General features: G+C 48.5%; 2 protein-coding genes across 7 annotated transcripts in view; both read left to right on the top strand.

The window, feature by feature from the left end:
• Nucleotides 1-19135, top strand: part of FAM32A (family with sequence similarity 32 member A) — a 182885-nt gene extending 163750 nt beyond the window's left edge. For 3 of the 6 annotated variants that reach the window (XM_050769870.1, XM_050769869.1, XM_050769865.1), the window contains exons 2-5: nucleotides 12544-12630; nucleotides 12738-12879; nucleotides 17616-17669; nucleotides 17983-19135. In XM_050769870.1, coding sequence (XP_050625827.1) covers nucleotides 12557-12630; nucleotides 12738-12879; nucleotides 17616-17669; nucleotides 17983-18051 — 339 coding nt within the window. In that variant the 5' untranslated portion in view covers nucleotides 12544-12556 and the 3' untranslated portion in view covers nucleotides 18052-19135. Of the gene's footprint in view, nucleotides 1-12538; nucleotides 12631-12737; nucleotides 12880-17615; nucleotides 17670-17982 lie in introns of all 6 variants that reach the window. The other 3 variants (XM_050769866.1, XM_050769868.1, XM_050769864.1) reach the window with 2 other exon arrangements.
• Nucleotides 1-19382, top strand: part of AP1M1 (adaptor related protein complex 1 subunit mu 1) — a 212477-nt gene that overhangs the window by 153922 nt on the left and 39173 nt on the right. The gene's annotated exons all lie outside the window — the stretch shown is intronic.

Below are 19382 nucleotides of genomic sequence, written 5' to 3'. Positions count from 1 at the left end.
AGCTAGATGAAGTTCTGGGGTGTGCATTGATGTTATTATTATTATTTTATGATGTTTTATTTTTTTGAGATAGAGTCTCACTCTGTTGCCCAGGTTGGAGTGCAGTGGCATGATCTTGGCTCACTGCAATCTCTGCCTCCTGGGCTCAAGCGATTCTCCTGCCTCAGCATCCCAGGTACCTGGGACCACAGGTGTGCACAACCATGCCAAGCTAATTTTTTGTTTGTTTGTTTGTTTGTTTTTTTTTTGTGTGTGTGTGTGTTTTTTTGAGACCAAGTTTTGCTCTGTCACCCAGGCTGGAGTGCAGTGGCGCAATCTTGGCTTACTGCAAGCTCCACCTCCTGGGTTCACGCCATTCTCTTGCCTCAGCCTCCCAAGTAGCTGGGACTACAGGCACCTGCCACCAAACCTGGCTAATTTTTTTGTATTTTTAGTAGAGATGGGGTTGCACCGTGTTAGCCAGGATGGTCTTGATCTCCTGACCTCATGATCCTCCCGCCTTGGCCTCCCAAAGTGCTGGGATTACAAGCATGAACCACCATGCCCAGCCATTCAAGAATGACTTTTAAAAAATAAACAATATCAAGTGTTGGTGAGGGTATGGAGCAACTGGAACGCTCATACATTGCTGATGGTGATGCAAAATGGTATAGACACTCTGGAAAATAGGTTGGTTGGGCTTTTTAAATAGAATTAAACTTAACCTTACCACAAGACTCAGGGCCTGGTATGGTGGCTCATGCCTGTAATCCCAGCACTTTGGGAGCACAAGGCAAGAGGATCGCTTTAGCCCAGGAGTTGGAGACGAGCCTAGGCAACATTGTGAAGCCCCATCTCTACAAAAAATACAAAAATTAGCCAGGCATGGTGGCATCCAGCTACTTGGGAGGATTGCTTGAGCTAGGGAGGTCGAGGATGCAGGGAGCTATGATCAATCCACTGCACTCCTCTCCAGCCTGGGAAACAGAGTGAGATCCTGTCTCAAAAAAAAGACTCCTGGTTGTTTACCCAAAGGAAATAAAAACCTATGTTCAACTGAGAGTGACCCCTAATGTAAACTATCCACTATCCACTGTGGGTGATAATGATGTATCAGTGTCAGTTCATCAATTGTAACAGACTAGCTACTGTCATGCACTTGCGCCTGGGGGATGTTGATTGTAGGGGAAGCTATACAAGTATGAAAGCAGCAGGTGTACGGGAAATCTCTGTACCTTCTGATCAATTTTGCTGTGAACCTAAGACTGCTCTAAAAAATAAAGTATAGGCTGGGTGCAGTGGCTCGCAACTGCAATCCGAGCACTTTGGGAGGCTAAGGCGGGTGGATCACTTGAGGTCAGGAGTTCGAGACCAGTCTGGCCAACGTGGTGAAACCCCGTCTCTACTGAAAATACAAAAAAAATTAGCTGGGCATGGTGGCTCATGCCTGTAATCCCAGCTACTCAGGAACCTGAGGCAGGAAAATGGCTTGAACCTGGGAGGCGGAGGTTGCAGTGAGCTGTGATCGTGTTGTTGCACTCCAGCCTCCAGCCTGGGCAACAGAGCAAAACTCCGTCTCAAAAAATAATAATAAATTAATTAATAAAGTATAATGTAAAAAAAAAATTTAAACTGGTTCACACAAAAACCTGTCATGCCCACAGAATGGGATAAATGCTCAGATGCTCAAGTCATTTATATAAAATGGCATATTTGCATATGGCCTATGCACATCCTCCATGCACTTTATTTATTTATTTATATTTTATTTTTTTGAGACAGGGTCTCGCTCTGTCACCCAGGCTGGAGTGCAGTGGTGCAATCTTGGCTCACTGCAACCTCTGCCTCCTGGGTTCAAGCAATTCTCCTGCCTCAGCCTCCGTAGTAGCTGGGATTATAGGTGCACACCACCACGTCCGCTAATTTTTGTATTTTTAGTAGAGATGGGGTTTTGCCATGTTGGCCGGGCTGGTCACAAACTCCTGACCTCAAGTAATCTGCCTACCTTGGCCTCTCAAAGTGCTGGAATTACATGAGCCACCATGCCCAGCCCTCCATATACTTTAAATTATCTCTAAATTACTTATAATATCTAATGAAATATAAATGCTATATAAATAGTTGTTATACATTTTTATTTGTATTCTTTTTATTGTTGTATTCTTTTTATTTGATTCGTTCCAGGTATTTTCACTCTGTGGTTTATTGAATCCATGGGTAAGGAAACTGGATATGAAGGGCTAACTGTATTTGCAAATCATATATCTCATAAGGAACTACTATTCAGAATATATAAAGAACTCTTGGGGCCAGGCACAGTGGCTCACGCCTGTAATCCCAGCACTTTGGGAGAACGAGGTGAGTGGATCACCTGAGGTCAGGAGTTCGAGACCAGCCTGGCCAACCTAGTGAAACCCTGTCTCTACTAAAAATACAAAAAATTAGCTGGACGTGGTGGTGGGCGCCTGTAATCTCAGCTACTTGGGAGGCTGAGACAGGAGAATCGCTTGAACCCGGGACGGGGAGGTTGCAGTAAGCTGAGATCGTGCCATTGCACTCCAGCCTGGGCAATAAGAGCGAGACTATCTCAAAAAAAACACAAAAAACAAAAAACAAAACCCACAATAAAAACTAAGAACTCTTACATCTCAAAAATAGAAAGACAAATAACCCAAATAAAAACATTATGCTGATCAAGGTAACTTTTGTAAAAAAGAGAAAAGAAGAAAACAAAACCGTTACGTTGAGTGAAAGAAGCTAGATATCAACGGTCCCATATAGTGTGATTCTATTTACATGAAACGTGCACACCACCACACCTGGCTAATTTTTTAATTTTTTGTAGAGACGGGGTCTCACCATGTTGTTCAGACTCATCTCAAACTACTGGGCTCAACCGATCCTCCCACGTCACCCTCTCGAGTAGCTGGGACCACAGGTATGTGCCACCACACCGGCTAATTTTTGGTATTTTTTGTAGAGATGAGTTCTCAATATATTGCTCAAGCTGTTCTCAAACTTTTGGGCTCAAGTGATCCTCTTGCCTCAGCCTCCCAAAGTGCTCGGATTGCACACCAGGCCAGGTGTGAGTCAGCACACCCAGCCTGGCATAGAAAAATTAATTTTGGCCAGGTGAGGTGGCTCATGCCTGTAATCCCAGCATTTTGGGAGTCCAAGGTGGGTGGATCACCTGAGGTCAGGAGTTCAAGACCAGCCTGTCTAACATGGAGAACTCCTGTCTCTACTAAAAATATATAAATGAGACGGGCATGGTGGCGGGCGCCTGTAGTCCCAGCTACTTGGGAGGCTGAGGCAGGAGAATCACTTGAACCCATGAGGCAGAGGTTGCAGTGAGCTGAGATAGTGCCACTGAATTCCAGCCTGGGCCACAAAGCAAAAATCTGTCTCAAAAAAGAAAAATTAATTTTATCTTTGTATGGATCAATTCCACCTTCATTACAATAAACCATCGGCAACAATACCCCTTGCAATATAGGATATAGAACATAGGATTGTAATAATAAGAATACTGCACGTCACTAACCATCAGGGAAATGCAAATCAAGCCCACAATGAGATATCACCTCACAACTGTCAAGATGGTGATTAAAAACATCAACAGGCCAGGTGCAGTGGCTCACGCCTGTAATCCCAGCACTCTGGGAGGCCAAGGCAGGCGGATCACGAGGTCAGGAGTTCAAGACCATCCTGGCTAACACCGTGAAACCCCATCTCTACTAAAAATACAAAAAATTAGCCGGGCCTGGTGGCACATGCCTCGAGTTCCAGCTACTCAGGAGGCTGAGGCAGGAGAATGGCTTGAACCTGGGAGGCGGAGGTTGCGGTGAGCCAAATCGCGCCTGAAGGGGGCTAGCCCCTCCACAACCTGTGGGTGTTTCTCGTCAGGTGGGACGAGAGACTGAGAAAAGAAATAAGAGACAGAAACAAAGTATAGAGAAAGAACAGTGGGCCCAGGGGACCGGCGCTCAGTATACAGAGGACCCGCGCCGGCACTGGTCTCTGAGTTCCCTCAGTATTTATTGATCACTATCTCTACCATCTCGGAGAGGGGGATGTGGCAGGACTATAGGGTAATGGTGGGGAGAGGGTCAGCAGGAAAACATGTGAGCAAAGATCTCTGTGTCATAAATAGGTTTAAGGAAAGGTGCTGTGCCTTGATGTGCACGTAGGCCACATTTATGTTTGACTTTACACAAACATCTCGGTGCATTAAAAAGCAGTATTGCCACCAGCATGTCTCACCTCCAGCCATAAGGCAGTTTTCTCCTATCTCAGTAAATAGAACATACAATCGGGGCCCGGCGCGGTGGCTCAAGCCTGTAATCCCAGCACTTTGGGAGGCCAAGATGGGCGGATCACGAGGTCAGGAGATCGAGACCATCCTGGCTAACACGGCGAAACCCCGTCTCTACTAAAAAATACCAAAAAACTCTCCAGGCGCGGTGGCGGGCGCCTGTAGTCCCAGCTACTCGGGAGGCTGAGGCAGGAGAATGGCGTAAACCCAGGAGGCGGAGCTTGCAGTGAGCTGAGATCCGGCCACTGCACTCCAGCCTGGGCGACAGAGCCAGACTCCATCTCAAAAAAAAAAAAAAAAAAAAAGAACATACAATCGGGTTTTACGCGGAGACGTCCTATTCCCAGGGACGAGCAGGAGACAGATGCCTTCCTCTTATCTCAACTGCAGAGAGGCCTTCCTCTTTCACTAATCCTCCTCAGCACAGACCCTTTACGGGTGTCGGGCTGGGGGACAGTCAAGTCTTTCCCTTCCCATGAGGCTGTGTCTCAGACTATCACATGGGGAGAAAACTTGGACAATACCTGGCTTTCCTGGGCAGAGGTCCCTGCGGCCCTCCACAGTGCATTGTGTCCCTGCGGCCCTCCACAGTGCATTGTGTCCCTGGGTACTCGAGATTAGAGAATGGCGATGACTTTTACCAAGCATACTGCCTTTAAGCACTTTTTTAACAAAGCACATCCTGCATAGCCCTAAATCCATTAAACCTTGAGTCAACACAGCACATGTCTCTGCAAGCACAGGGTTGGGGCTAGGGTTACAGATTAACAGCATCTCAAGGCAGAAGAATTTATTTTAGTACAGAACAAAATGGAGTCTCTTATGTCTACTTCTTTCTACGTAGACACAGGAACAGTCTGATCTCTCTTTCTTTTCCCCACAGTGCCACTGCACTCCAGCCTGGGCGACGGAGTGAGACTCTGTCTCAAAAAAAACCCAAAACAATAACAACAACAAAAAGACAACAAGTGTTGTCAGAGGTGTGGAGAAATTGGAACCCTTGCATACCGTTGGTGGGAATGCAAAGCAGTGTAGCTGCTATGGAAAATGGAATGAAGTTTCAAAAAAAAAAAATTAAAATGATCGGCCGGGCACAGTAGCTCACGCCTGTATTCCTAGCACTTTGGGAAGCCAAGGCAGGTAGATCGCTTGACCTCAGGAGTTCAAGACCAGGCTGGGCAACATGGTGAAACTTCGTCTCTACAAAAAATACAAAAACTAGCCGGATGTGGCGGCATGCTCTGTGGTACCAGCTATCGGGAGGCTGAGGTGGGAGGATTGCTTGAGCCCAGGAGGTTGAGGCTGCAGTGGGTCGTGATTGTGCCACTGTACTTCAACCTGGGCAACAGACCCTGTCTCTAAAAAAAAAGAAGAGGAAGAAGAAGGCAAATCACATGTTGTGTTCTTACCACAATGTCTTTGGGTTTTTTGTTTGTTTAAGATGGAGTTTCACTCTTGTCACCCAGGCTAGAGTGCAATAGCGCAATCTCAGCTCACTACAAACCTCCCCCTCCCAGGTTCAAGGGATTTTCCTGCCTCAGCCTCCTGTGTAGCTGAGATTACAGGTGCCTGCCACCACACTCGGCTAATTTTTATATTTTTAGTAGAGACGGGGTTTCACCATGTTGATCAGGCTGGTCTTGAACTCCTGACCTCAGGTGATCCACCCCCCCTTGGCTTCCCAAAGTGCTGGGATTACAGGCATGAGCCACCTGGCCCAGCCTTTACCATTATTTGTTTGTTCAGCTTCCCAAAGTGTTGGGATTACAGGCATGAGCCTCCACACCCAGCCTTTACTACAATTTTTTTGTTAATGTAGTTTAAATATGCAGCTACCATATCATCCAGTAATTACACTTTTGGGCAATTCCAAAGGAATGGAAACTTATGTTCACATAAAAATCTGTAACAGATGTTTTATCATAATAACCCAAAACTGGAAACACCCACATGTGAATGGTTAAGCGAACGGATACGTCCATACCATAGAAAACTACTGGGGAATAGAAAAGATAAATATTCACGACTTGGATGAACCTCTAGGGAATTATGTTGAGTGGAAAACAAACCAATCCTAGCAGGTTACATATTGTATGATTCCATTTATATCACATTCTTTTTTCTTTTTTCTTTTTTTTTTTTTTGAGATGGAATCTTGCTCTGTCGCCCAGGCTGAAGTGTAGTGGTGCTATCTCCGCTCACGGCAAGCTCTGCCTCCCGGGCTCACGCCATTCTCCTGCCTCAGCCTCCCGAGTAGCTGGGACTACAGGCGCCCGCCACCACGCCCGGCTGGTTTTTTTTTGTTGTTTGTTTGTTTGTTTGTTTTGTAATTTTCTTAGTAGAGACAGGGTTTCAGTGTGTTAGCCAGGATGGTCTCGATTTCCTGACCTCCTGATCTGCCCACCTCGGCCTCCCAAAGTGCTGGGATTACAGGCGTGAGCCACCGCGCCCGCCTATATCACATTCTTAAAATGAATGACAACATCAGAGAAATAGAGACCAGATCCCTGGTCGTCAGCTGTGCAGGAATGGGGGTGAGGGGACAAGTGTGTATGGCTACAAAAGAGCAACAAGAGGAATTTTTGTTTTTTTTTAGAAACCCAGTCTCACTCTGTTGCCCAGGCTGGAGTGCAGTGGTGCGATCATAGCTCACTACAACCCCAAACTCCCTGGCTGAAGCAATCCTCCCGCCTCAGCCTCTTGAGTAGCTAGGACTACAAGCACCTGCCACCCCACACCTGGCTAATTTTTATATTTTGTATTTTGGGAGGAGACAGGGTTTCAACATGTTGCCCAGGCTGGTGTTGAACTCCTTGGCTCAAGTGATCTGCCTGCTTCCGTCTCCCAAAGTGCTGGGATTACAGGCATGAGCCACCATGCCTGGTCTCTGTTTACTTTTTTTTTTTTTTTTTGAGATGGAGTCTTGCTCTGTAGCCCAGGCTGGAGTGCAGTGGTACGATCTCGGCTCACTGCAAGCTCCGCCTCCCGGGTTCACGCCATTCTCCTGCCTCAGCCTCCCGAGTAGTTGGGACTACAGGCGCCCGCCACCACGCCCGGCTAATTGTTTCTATTTTTAGTAGAGACAGGGTTTCACCATGTTAGCCAGGATGGTCTCCATCTTCTGACCTTGTGATCCGCCCGCCTCGGCCTCCCAAAGTGCTGGGATTACAGGCATGAGCCACCATGCCTGGCCTCTGTTTATTTCTTAAAACTGCATGTGAGCCTTCAGTTATTTCAAATTAAAAGTGTAATTTAAAAAAAAAATTACTTCCTCTCCATTTAAACATACACATTTTGTTCCACATTTTAATACCCTCAAAATCAAGATGCATCTCGAAAGCGCTGTTGGAGCATTATCATTCCCTATACATGCACAGTCATTAAAAGCATCCGCTTCAAAACTCACAGAATGGAGGCGGTGGCTAGGAAGAAAATCCCCTAGGATGTGAGGAATCGGGGTGTGGAATCCCATGCGCTTAGCTACATTCCTGAAGTGGGAGCTCACTCAGTGAGCCTGACATTATTGCAAAGCTGGCTAGAAAGTCAAGCCCCACCCTCACTTAATTCCTTTACAGATTCTTTCTTTTCCCTTTTTTTTTTTTTTTTTTTTTTTTTTGGAGATGGAGTCTTGCTCTGTCACCCACGCTAGAGTACAGTCGTGTGACCTCGGCTCACTGCAATCTCCGCCTACCGGGTTCCAGTGATTCTCCTGCCTCAGCCTCCCAAGTAGCTGGGAATACAGGCGCCCACCACCATGCCTGGCTAATTTTTGTATATTCAATAGACAAGGAGTTTCGCCTTGTTGGCCAGGCTGTTCTCGAACTCCTGACCTCAGGGGAACCACCTGCCTCAGCCTCCCAAGGTGCTGGGATTACAAGCATGAGCCACCACGCCCAGCCTCTTCCTTTTCCTAATAAACTTTCAGTTTTGAAATAATTTTAAATTTACATTAAAATTGCAAAGATGGGCCAGGCGCAGTGGCTCACGCCTGTAATCCAGGCACTTTGGGAGGCGAAGGTGGGCAGATCGCTTGAGGTCAGGAGTTCGAGACCAGCCTGGTCAACATGGAGAAACTCTGTTTCTACTAAAAATACAAACAATTAGCCAGGCGTGGTGGCATCTGCCTGTAGTCCCAGCTACTCGGGAGGCTGAGGCAGGAGAATCGCTTGAACCTGGGAAGCAGAGGTTGTAGTGAGTCGAGATCAGGCCACTGTACTCCAGCCTGGATGACAGAGCAAGACTCCGTCTCAAAAAAAAAAAAAAAAAAATTAGTCGGATGTGGTGGCACACACCTGTAATCCCAGCTACTGGAGAGGCTGAGGCAGGAGAATTGCTTGAACCTGGAGGGTGGAGGTTGCAGTGAGCCAAGATCGCGCCACTGCACTCCAGCCTGGGTGACAGAGTGAGTCTCTGTCTCAACAAATTAATTAAATTAAATTGAATTAAATTAAATTAAATTGCAAGGATGATACAGACAGCTCCCATAACCCTTGTGACCTGCTTCCTCCAATGGTTGTTTTGTTGTTGTTTGGTTTATTTGTTTGTTTGTTTGTCTTTGGAAATGGAGTCTCACTGTGTCACCCACGCTGGAGTGAAATGGCAAATGGCAAAATCTCGGCTCACTGTAACCTCTGCCTCCTGGGTTCAAGCGATTCTCCTGCCTCAGCCTCCCCAGTAGCTGGGGCTACAGGTGTACACCACCACGCCCAGCTAATTTCTGCATTTGCAGTAGAGACGCAGTTTCACCATGTTGGCCAGGCTAGTCTCAAACTCCTGACTTCAGATGATCCACCTGCCTCGGCCTCCCAAAGTGCTGGGATTACAGGTGTGAGCCACTGAGCCCGGCTCTAATGTTAACATCTTACATAATCACAGCACATTTAGCACTACTAGGAATTTAACATTGGCACATTACTATTACTATTTCTTTTTCTTTTTTTGTAGTTGTTTTTTTAATTTGTATTCAAGACTCAACATAATCATTTTATTTTCCTTTTTTTTTTTTTGAGCTAGGGTCTTGCTCTAATTGCCCAAGCTAGAGTGCATCAATCAGGATCCTAGATCACTGCACCCTCGAACACGCACACCCAGGCTCAAGTGATCCTCCTGCCTTAGCCTCCCAAGGAGCTGAGACCACAAGTGTGCCCCACCACATCCAGCTAATCTTTCTTTCTTTCTTTCCTTCCTTCCTTCCTTCCTTTCTTTTTTCTCTTTTTTTTTTTTTTTTTTTTTTTTTTTTTTTTTTTTTTTTTGAGACGGAATCTTGCTCTGTCACCAGGCCGGAGTGCAGAGGCACAATCTCCGCTCACTGCAACCTCCGCCTCCCGGGTTCAAGTGACTCTCCGCCTCAGCCTCCTGAGTAGCTGGGACTACAGGGTCGCCCCACCACGCCCAGCTAATTTTTAAATTTTTAGTAGAGACAGAGTTTCACCATGTTGGCCAGGATGGTCTCGATCTCCTGACCTCGTGATCCGCCCGCCTCGGCCTCCCAAAGTGCTGGGATAGGAGGTGTGAGCCACCGCGCCCGGCCAAAAGATCGCCTTTCTTTTGACACAAAAGTGCTAGCAACCCCATCCGCTGGTACCAGAAGCCCCTCTGCACAGTCGTTTCCAGTTGTGGACGGAGAATTAGGCAGTGGATTGCTGCCCCCTGCAGGTAGGACTGAGAAAGGCAGCCCCTGTGCCCTCCTTTTTCTTGTATCCGGTAGATTTGGTGACGTTTGCTTCTTTCTTCTCCACCTCCTTCGCCTCTTCCCCCTCCCAGCCCCCAGTTAAAACAAAACAAACAAACAAAAAACAAAACAAAACAAAAACACCACCCTGGCACAATTTGGACAAAATCTATGAGAAATAAAACGTGCAAATGTGCATAACCTTGGACCTAGCAATTCCATTGGTTGCAAAAGTCAGCCAAGATTTGTGGGCACGGATTGTGTTCATTTATCTAGGGCAGTATTAGGGCTGTTTCTAATTTGTTGGCTATTACAAATAAATCTTCAGTGAACATTCATGTACACAAGTGTATATATGTCTATACTTTCATTTCATTTGGGTTAAAACCTAGGAATCTAATTCTTTTGTCATAGTATAAGTGAATACTTAATCTTTTAAAGAACTGTCAGACTGATTTCTAAACTGTTTATGCCTTTTAACATTCACAACAGCAGCACGTTTGAGTTCCAGTTTCAACACATCTTCACAGACACTTGGTAGGCACAGTCTTTTTAAATTTTTCTCATAACAGTTTTTTTTTTTTTTAAACTAGGTTTTTGATACAGAGGGAAATAGAGAAGAAACCAAAAATTCCCATAGTCCTCTGCTGACATTAAAAAGATATATGCAAGGGTCGGGAGCGGTGGCTCACGCCTGTAATCCCAGCACTTTAGGAGGCTGAGGCAGGGGGATCACCTGAGGTCAGCAGTTCGAAACCAGCCTGGATAACATGGCAAAACCTCGTCTCTACTAAAAATACAAAAATTAGCGGGGCATGGTGGTGGGCGCCTGTAATCCCAACTACTCAGGAGGCTGAAGCAGGAGAATCTCTTGAACCTGGGAGGTGGAAGTTGCAGTGAGCCGAAATCGTGCCACTGCATTCCAGTCTGGGCAACAGAGTGAGACTCTGTCTCAAAAAACAAACAAACAAACAAAAAGATATAGGCATGTACACATCCTATGTAAGAAAACTGCACAATGCTGAAAGGATGAAAAGAAAGAAAGGGCCAGGGGTGGTGGCTCACACCTGTAATTCTAGTGCTTCAGCCGGACCGCTTGAGGACAGGAGTTTGAGACCAACCTGGACAACACAGCAATACCCTATTCTCTATTGATTTGTTGTTTTGTGGGTTTTTTCGTTTGTTTCTTTTTTGTTTTCTGAAATGGAGTCTTTGTCTGTTGACCAGGCTGGAGTGCAGTGGTGAGATTCTGGCTCACTGCAACCTCTGCCTCCTGGGTTCAAGTGATTCTCCTGCCTCAGCCTACCAAGTAGCTGGAACTACAGGCCCATGTTACCATGCCTAGCTAATTTTGGGTTTTTGTTTGTTTTTGTTTTTTTAGTAGAGACAGGATTTCGCCATGTTGGCCAAGCTGGTCTCAAACTCCTGACCTCATGTGAACAGCCTACCTTGGTCTCCCAAAGTGCTGATTTAAATATATATACATTTGTGTTTGTTTTGTTGTTGTTTTGTTTTGTTTTGTTTTTGAGATGGAGTCTATTGGCCAGGCTGGAGTGCAGTGGTGTGATTTCAGATCACTGCAACCTCCGCCTCCCGGGTTCAAGCGATTCTCCTGCCTCAGCCTCCCAAGTAGCTGGGACTACAGGCGCATGCCACCACACCCAGCCAATTTTTTGTATTTTTAATAGAGACGGGGTTTCGTGCTGTTAGCCAGAATGGTCTCGATCTCCTGACCTCGTGATCCGCCCACCTCGGCCTCACAAAGTGCTGAGATTACAAGTGTGAGCCACTGCGCCCGGCATAAAATAGATTTTTAATTGTTTTAACATACCACCAACCTTGTCACATAATATTGTCATTTACCTAAAGCTGAAAAATTAATGGATACTGATTAGGTTTACAAAATTAGGCCCAGCTATCCATTGAACGCTCAGAATATGGCAATAAAAGAGAACGGGGGCGGCGCTCGTGGCTCAGGCCTGTGACCCTGTGCTTTGGAAGGCTGAAGCCGGAGGATTGCTTGAACCCAGAAGTTCGAGCCCAGCCTGGACAACATAGCGAGATCCAATCTCGACCAAAAAAAAATTAAATGAAAATATTAGCCGCGCTCAGTGGCGCCCGTCTGTAGTCCCAGCTACTGAGGAGGCTGAGGTGGGAGGATCTCTTGAGCCTAGGAGTTCAAGGCTGCAGTAAGCTACGATCGCGCCACTCCACTCCAGCCTAGGCAACAGACCAAGACCATGTCTCTAAAAATGAAAAAAAAAAAATCAAGGAGAGAGAATAGGTCACCCAAAAGTGTGCAAAACCCTCAAAAAGGGGTTGGGTTGGGTTTCCATCACCCTGTCTGAAGAACTGAAGACCGGAAGCGCCAATTACGGAAGTGTGGCAGCAGACAGGATGCGACGGGCACTCCCTCGCTTGGCTCTCTGTCCCGCCCAGTATCCGGAAGTGTGGCCCAGCTCCAGAACTAAGAGCGCATGCTCACCTTGTAGCTCAGCCAATCAAAGAGAAGTGAGGCGGGCATTCAGGAGGAAATAGTGTTTGCAAACAGGAAGTGTGGCAGTACATCTGCCGAACCACTGGAGAGTGTTATGGAGGCCTACGAGCAGGTCCAAAAGGGACCCCTGAAGCTGAAAGGCGTCGCAGAGCTGGGAGTGACCAAGCGGTGAGGCCCGAAGGCCCGCGGGATTCCGTCTTCACTCCCCTTAGACCTTTTATCTGGACCCCTGGTCCTGAACCTCTGACCCGCCCCCTCCTCGTGTCTTTTTCCAGGAAGAAGAAAAAGAAGGACAAAGACAAAGCGAAACTCCTGGAAGCAATGGGAACGAGCAAAAAGAACGAGGAGGAGAAGCGGCGCGGCCTGGACAAGCGGACCCCGGCCCAGGCGGCCTTCGAGAAAATGCAGGAGAAGCGGGTGAGCAAAAGCAGAAGGCGGCGAGGAGGGCAGGGACACCCGGCGCCGGGAGACTCGAAATTGGGGTCAGGGCTGGGGCGCTCGGAGAGCAGGGGAGCGGTCAGAGGAGACCTTAATTACGGGGAGATGATGCTGTGCGTGAGTGAGAGAAGAGTCGCCCTCTGCCGGGGGAGCTCCAAGGATGAGAAGACCCGCTGACCCTAGTGGGCAGCAGAGGGGAGAGCTAGAACTGGCGTTGAAAGGAGGCCAGAGCTGGAGACCCGGGTTTGGATTCCAGTGCTGTGGCTCATTTCCCTGCGACACTAGGCCAGTGACTTTCTTATTTCCGTGCCTCAGTTTACTTCTCTGTAGGAGTCAGGGTAGTAATTTATTCTAAGAGGGTTGGGAATTCGGGAGGAAGTCATGAAAGTAAAAGGCAGTGCTTAAATGCTCAGTGGATGCCAGCTCTTGATATTAAATGGCCATGCTCACCGCTCGAAGTCACCACAGAGTTTGTTTCCAAGACAACTTGGGCAGATTCAAACATGTTGTTTATATTTTTTAATTTATTTTTGGTGGAGTCAGAGCACTGCAGCCTCTGCCTCCCGGGTTCAAGCAATTCTCCTGCCTCAGCCTCCCGAGTAGCTGGGATTGCAGGCGCCCACCACCACACCCGGCTAATTTTGGTATTTTTAGTAGAGTCGCGGTTTCACCATGTTGGCCAGGCTGATCTCGAACTTATGATCTCAAGTGATCCACCCGCCTCAGCCTCCCAAAGTGCTGGGATTACAGGTGTGAGCCACCACACCCAGTCTCAGCTGTTGATGTTGAATGGCCATGCCCATGACGACTTTGTTTGTATTGTATTTAAGGCTCCAATAAATGATTGCTTCTTGATATTAAACACAATAAATGTGTGCAGTGGAGAACAGAAGAGTTAATAGTAAGATAGATAAAGTGGGTCCATTATGCTAGGGAGACAGAATAATCAGTGCAGGTCAGTGATTCTCAACTGGGAATAGTCTCCACCCCACAAACCCCCACCGCTAAGCACACGTGGCAATGTCTGGAGACATTTTTGGTTCTCAACTGGGTTGGGGTGGGGACTACTGGCAACAGTGGCTAGAGGCCAGAGATGATCCTTCACACCCTGTAACACACAGGGCAGCCCGCTGAAGCAAAGAATGATCCGGCTCCAAATATCAGTAGCACTGAGGCTGAGAAACCTTAACCCTGGTCTAGGTGATTCTGTACGGTGACACTGGGGAAAATGGACATTGGGGACAATTAACTCCTTACTCCCAGGTCTTATTCAGGCATACAAAAAACACATGGGTGCACTACCTCTGGCCAGACAGACCTGAGTTTGACTCTGCCTCTACCACGAATTAGTGGTGTAACTCTGGGCAAGCCAGTTACCGTTTAGTTAAAGTAGCAGTAAAGTCTACCTCACAGGGTTGTGGTAAGGATTTAACAAATCAGGTGGCCGGATCACGAAGTCAGGAGTTCAAGACCAGCCTGGCCAACATGGTGAAACCCTGTCTCTACTGAAAATACAAAAATTAGCCGGACATGGTGGCACACGCCTCTAATCCCAGCTACTTGGGAGGAGGCTGAGGCAGAAGAATTGCTTGAACCAGTACCTGGGAGGCAGAGGTTGCAGTGAGCTGAGATCACGTCACTGCACTCCAGGCTGGCAACAGAGTGAGACTCCATCTCAGCGGGACTGAGTCTGGCTCTGTCACCCAGGCTGGAATGCAGTGGCTCGATCTCGGCTCACTGCAACCTCTGCCTCCTGGGTTCAAGCTCTCCTGCCTCAGCTGGGATTACAGGCGCCTGCCACCACGCCCGGCTAATTTTTGTGTGTTTTTAGTAGAGACAGGGTTTCACCATGTTAGCCAGGCTGTTTTTGAACCCCTGACCTCAGGTGATCCGCCTGCCTCGGCCTCCCAAAGTGCTGGGATTACAGGCGTGAGCCACCATGCCTGGCCTTTTTTAAATTTTTTGAAACAAAGCCTTGCTCTGTTGCCCAGGCTGGAGTACAGAGGTGTGATCTCGGCTCACTGCAGTCTCTGCCTCCTGAGTTCAAGCGATTCTCCTGCCTTAGCCTCCCAAGTAGCTGGGACTACAGGTGCCCGTCACCATGCCCAGCTAATTTTTGTATTTTTAGTAGAGATGGGGCTTCACCATGTTGGCCAGGCTGGTCTCACTCTCCTGACCTCAAGTGATTCGCCGGCCTCAGCTTCCCAAAGTGCTGGGATTGCAGGCATGAGCCACCATGCCTGACCAAGTGAATGCATTTCTGTCCCTTCTAACCCTGAGGCTGTAGTCAGAGGCAGGGCTGAGATTTTATTGCTGGAGCCAGAATGAAAGACTAATGCAGCTATCAAGAGACTAATAATGGGAGTTCAGAGTAGAGCAGTCGTGATGGAGTCAGTGGAAGGTAACAGGTTTGGAATAGGTTTTCAAGGATGAATTCAGGGTTAGCTGTTGGGTTGGATGTAAGCTGGGAAAGAAAGAAGAGTCAAGGATGACCAAGACTTTGGGCTGGGCAGTTTGATGAATGAAGGTGCTGTTTACTGGGGTGGGAAGGATTGCAGATAAAGCAAGTTTTCTGGGGTGGGAGTCGAGGGAGGGGAAACCAAAGCTATAGTTTTAAAGAAGGTAAATGCAGTGCCCCAGTAGAAATCCAAGTGGAGTCAGCCAGGCATGGTGGCTCATGCCTGTAATCCCAACATTTTGGGAGGCCGATGTGGGAAGATCGCTTGAGCCCAGGAGTTCGAGACTAGCCTGGGCAACATAGCGATACCCTGTATCTGCAAAAACTAAAATATTAGCAGGGTGTCACGCCTGTGGGCAGAGTCCAGCCAGGTGTCTGGCATTGTGTGGCAGCTGGACCAGTCAGTGTGGCTTCTCACGAGGAGACACAGGCTTCGGCTGGGCTCGCAGCAGCAGGTAGAGGGACAGAGATGAGCAGGGTGCTTGCCTTAGAGGGAGAATCAGCCAGGTGAGGGCTGAGTGGACACAGAAGGAGGTGAGGAGGGAATGAAGGAGAAGAGAGGGGACAGAGAGGAGCAGCCAGGTGGCCCCTACCAATAATATCTCATGATGCTCTGGGTTGACTGGGCTCAGCAGGGTCTGACCTCACTTGGAGTCTGGTGCGGTCAGATGGCAGCTGGGCCTGGAGTCTTTGAAGGTGCATCTGGGCTGGAGCATCTAAGATGGCTTTGCTGCCATATAGCTGGTGCCTCAGTGTTTTTTTTTTTTTTTTTTTTTTTTGAGAAAGAGTCTTGTTCTGTCGCCCAGGTTCCAGGCTGGAGTGCAATGGCACTATCTCAGCTCACTGCAACCTCCACATCCCAGGTTCAAGCTATTCTCCTGACTCAGCCTCCCAAATAGCCAGGACTACAGGGACGCGCCACCAAACCCAACTAATTTTTGTATTTTAGTAGAGACGGGGTTTTACCATGTTGACCAGGCTGGTCTAGAACTCCTGACCTCAAGTGATCCTCCCGCCTCGGCCTCCCAAAGTGCTGGCATTACAGACGTGAGCTGCCGTGCCCCACCTGTCAGTGCTTCTTTCGTGGCCTCTTCCTTCATGTCATCTCATCCTCCAGGTCCTTTCTTTCCAGCAGGGCCATCAGACTTCCTACACAGCAACTGGCTTCCAAGGGCACAAAGCTAACGCTGCCAGGTCTTATGCATGGACCCAGAACTGGTACTGCGTTCCTTTGAGTTAACTGAGTCCACGGCCAGGTCAGAGTCAGCGTGGCACAGGGACTGCACGAGGGATGAATCATAGGCAGCACGGTTCATAGGGGCCACCAGAGAGTGGGCCACAGTCACCCAGCCAGAAGCCTAGAGCCAGGTGTGGCCTCAGATCTGTCTGGCTTTATATCCCACACTCCCAACTCTTTTTTTTTTTTTTTGGACAGGGTTTCTCTCACTCTGTCGCCCAGGCTGGAGTGCATTGGTGTGATCATAGCTCACTGCAGCCTCAACCTCCTGGGTCAAGCAGTCCTCTCACCCCAGCCTTTCGAGTAGCTGGGGCCATAGGCGCGTACCACCACAATCAGCTGATTTTTTGTAGAGTTGGGGTCTCCTTATATTGCCCAGGCTAGTCTTAAACTCCTAAGCTCAAGCGGTCCTCCTTCCTTAGCCTCCCAAAGTGCTGGGATTACAGGCATGAGCCACTGCGCCCAGCCCACACTCCAAGCTGCTACAAAATACTGACGTTTGCAGCTGTCGTTGAGTGTTTGAAGTGAGGATCAGAGCAGGTCATGGTGCAGGAGGCATATTTCAGAATAACCCTAGGGACGGTGATCCTAGTCTTGTAGCCCTAACATCAGGATGGGAAGTGTCACTTGAGTACCTGCTCTGTGTCGGGCCCTTTACCTCTCTCTTTCTCATCATTCCTCAAACCTGCTCTAGGACTTTGTTCTCCTCCAAACTGGCAGTGCTAATAGCCACCTCGGGATGCAGGAAGCATGCCAACAGCTCCCAGCAGAGGCTGCTCATGGGTACACGCTCAGGCATTGCTGGTTCATTTCCTGCCACTCACGAAGCTGGCAACTGACCTGGGTTCCCTGTTGGACCAGCCTGGTTGGAGTTGAGGGAGGGGGACAAGGCATACAGCCTGAAACCTCCAGCTGTTCTAAACGTGGGAGCCAGGCTGGCTGGGGCTCCATCTTCCATCCCATGTCGGCCTGGGCTGTGTTGAGCCTGTAAACTCACCTCCGTGTCTTTTCTGTCTCCAGCAAATGGAAAGGATCCTAAAGAAAGCATCCAAAACCCACAAGCAAAGAGTGGAGGTGAGTTGCCGTGTCCAGTCGGGGAGGCTGAGCCATTCAGGGTCCCAGCTGGGCCCAGAGGCTAACAGCCTGGCAGAGGGAGCCATTGGCATGTTGACGAGAAGGGAAGTTTACCTAACAGAAGTGACACTTCCCCAGGGTTCTTCAAAGGGGAGCCCAGGGTTCAGGAGTCTGTAAAACCCGGCAGGGTGAGTTTGAGAGGACGGGGCTCAGGAGAGAGAGGATGTGGGAGAGGTAGGGCTTGGCAGTGCCATTTCCCCCAGCACCCACCTTGTGTCTGCGCTGACACCAGCCTTCTACTCCACCTTCCCAGGACTTCAACAGACACCTGGACACACTCACGGAGCATTATGACATTCCCAAAGTCAGCTGGACGAAGTAGCCACCTGCCCCGGTATGGAGCAGCATCGAGGATTCGCAAAAGGCCACCCTGGGGTTGGGTGTGTTTCCTTTGGTATATTCTAGAAACATGGCTTTACACACACCCTTGCATCTTCTGCTACAGACTGCTTTTCGAAGCTGTGTACCCTCATTCTGGAACTTGATTAAAGTAAGATTGTCCTTGTACTCAGTTTAGGCTTCTTGGCAACGTACAGAAGATACACCCTTTTCGTTTGGATGGAAAGTTTCTAAGTGTATCCAGAGGTAAAGCCCATTGTGTGTCCGTGCCATGTAAAAATGTTTTCACCCCTGAGTTTCATCTAACGCTGTGAGGCCAGCCAGCTGTCTTCTCCTGGATGAGACAGACTCCAGAGGATAAAGAGCTAGCGCCATGGTGGCCTGCAGTGTGCAGAGCCCCGCAGGACCCAGCGTGGGCGCCCTTCCAAGCTTCCTCTAGCTTCGGGCCTATGCTGTCCCCCGCAGGCCCCAGGGAAGTTACTTGCGACTCTGTGGCCTTCAGACTTCCTCCTCAGCCACCTGGCCACTGAGACAGTGCAGCCTGGGCAGCAGAACAGCCACCTAAGGCAAGAATGGAACGGACACACCTTGTTCCTTTCTGAGTCCGTTTCCCAAAACCCTCCTTCCAGGTACTTCTAATGGGTGTTTCCATAGCAGACGTTGCTAATGCATCACAGTGTTCTCTGAAATGAAACCCAGACATAGCCTGCCTCTCAATCCTCAGCTGGGGGCTGCTAGCAGCCTCTTGTATTTACTCAGAGTAAATCACACGGATCCTGTTTGGCATTCCTGCCCTACGGACGCCTCAGGGGTGACAGGACCAGGGCAGAGCCCCAGTACAAACAGGCAAGGCTGCAGTCAAATGGGAGGGCCCAGGTGTTCGTGTTGGAGGGCTGGGATCTTGTAGGGCCTATGCGTCTTGGTTGAGGATCAAACCACATATGCTGTTGGGAGAAACGATCTCTGTCAACATAGATACTGAAAGAAGAATGAAGGCAGAAGAGAAAAACCAAGTGTGGAGTTTGGGGTTGTCCTGTGTAAATTACACAATAAAGCAAAAGCCAGTTGTAAGTCTGAGTGTCGTTGTCTTTTTTTTTTTCAGAGTCTCACTCTCGCCCAGGCTGGAGTGCAGTGGCATAATCTCGGTTCACTGCAACCTCCACTTACCAGGTTCAAGTGATTCTCCTGCCTCAGGCTCCCAAGTAGCTGGGACTACAGGCGACCGCGACCATGCCTGGCTAATTATTGTATTTTTAGTAGAAACGGGTTTCTTCATATTGGCCAGGTTGGTCTCGAACTCCTGACCTCAAGTGA

The sequence above is a fragment of the Macaca thibetana genome, chromosome 19 (genome assembly GCF_024542745.1).
Source record: "Macaca thibetana thibetana isolate TM-01 chromosome 19, ASM2454274v1, whole genome shotgun sequence".
Classification (NCBI taxonomy): domain Eukaryota; kingdom Metazoa; phylum Chordata; class Mammalia; order Primates; family Cercopithecidae; genus Macaca; species Macaca thibetana.
This window is presented reverse-complemented; position numbering and strand designations above follow the sequence as displayed.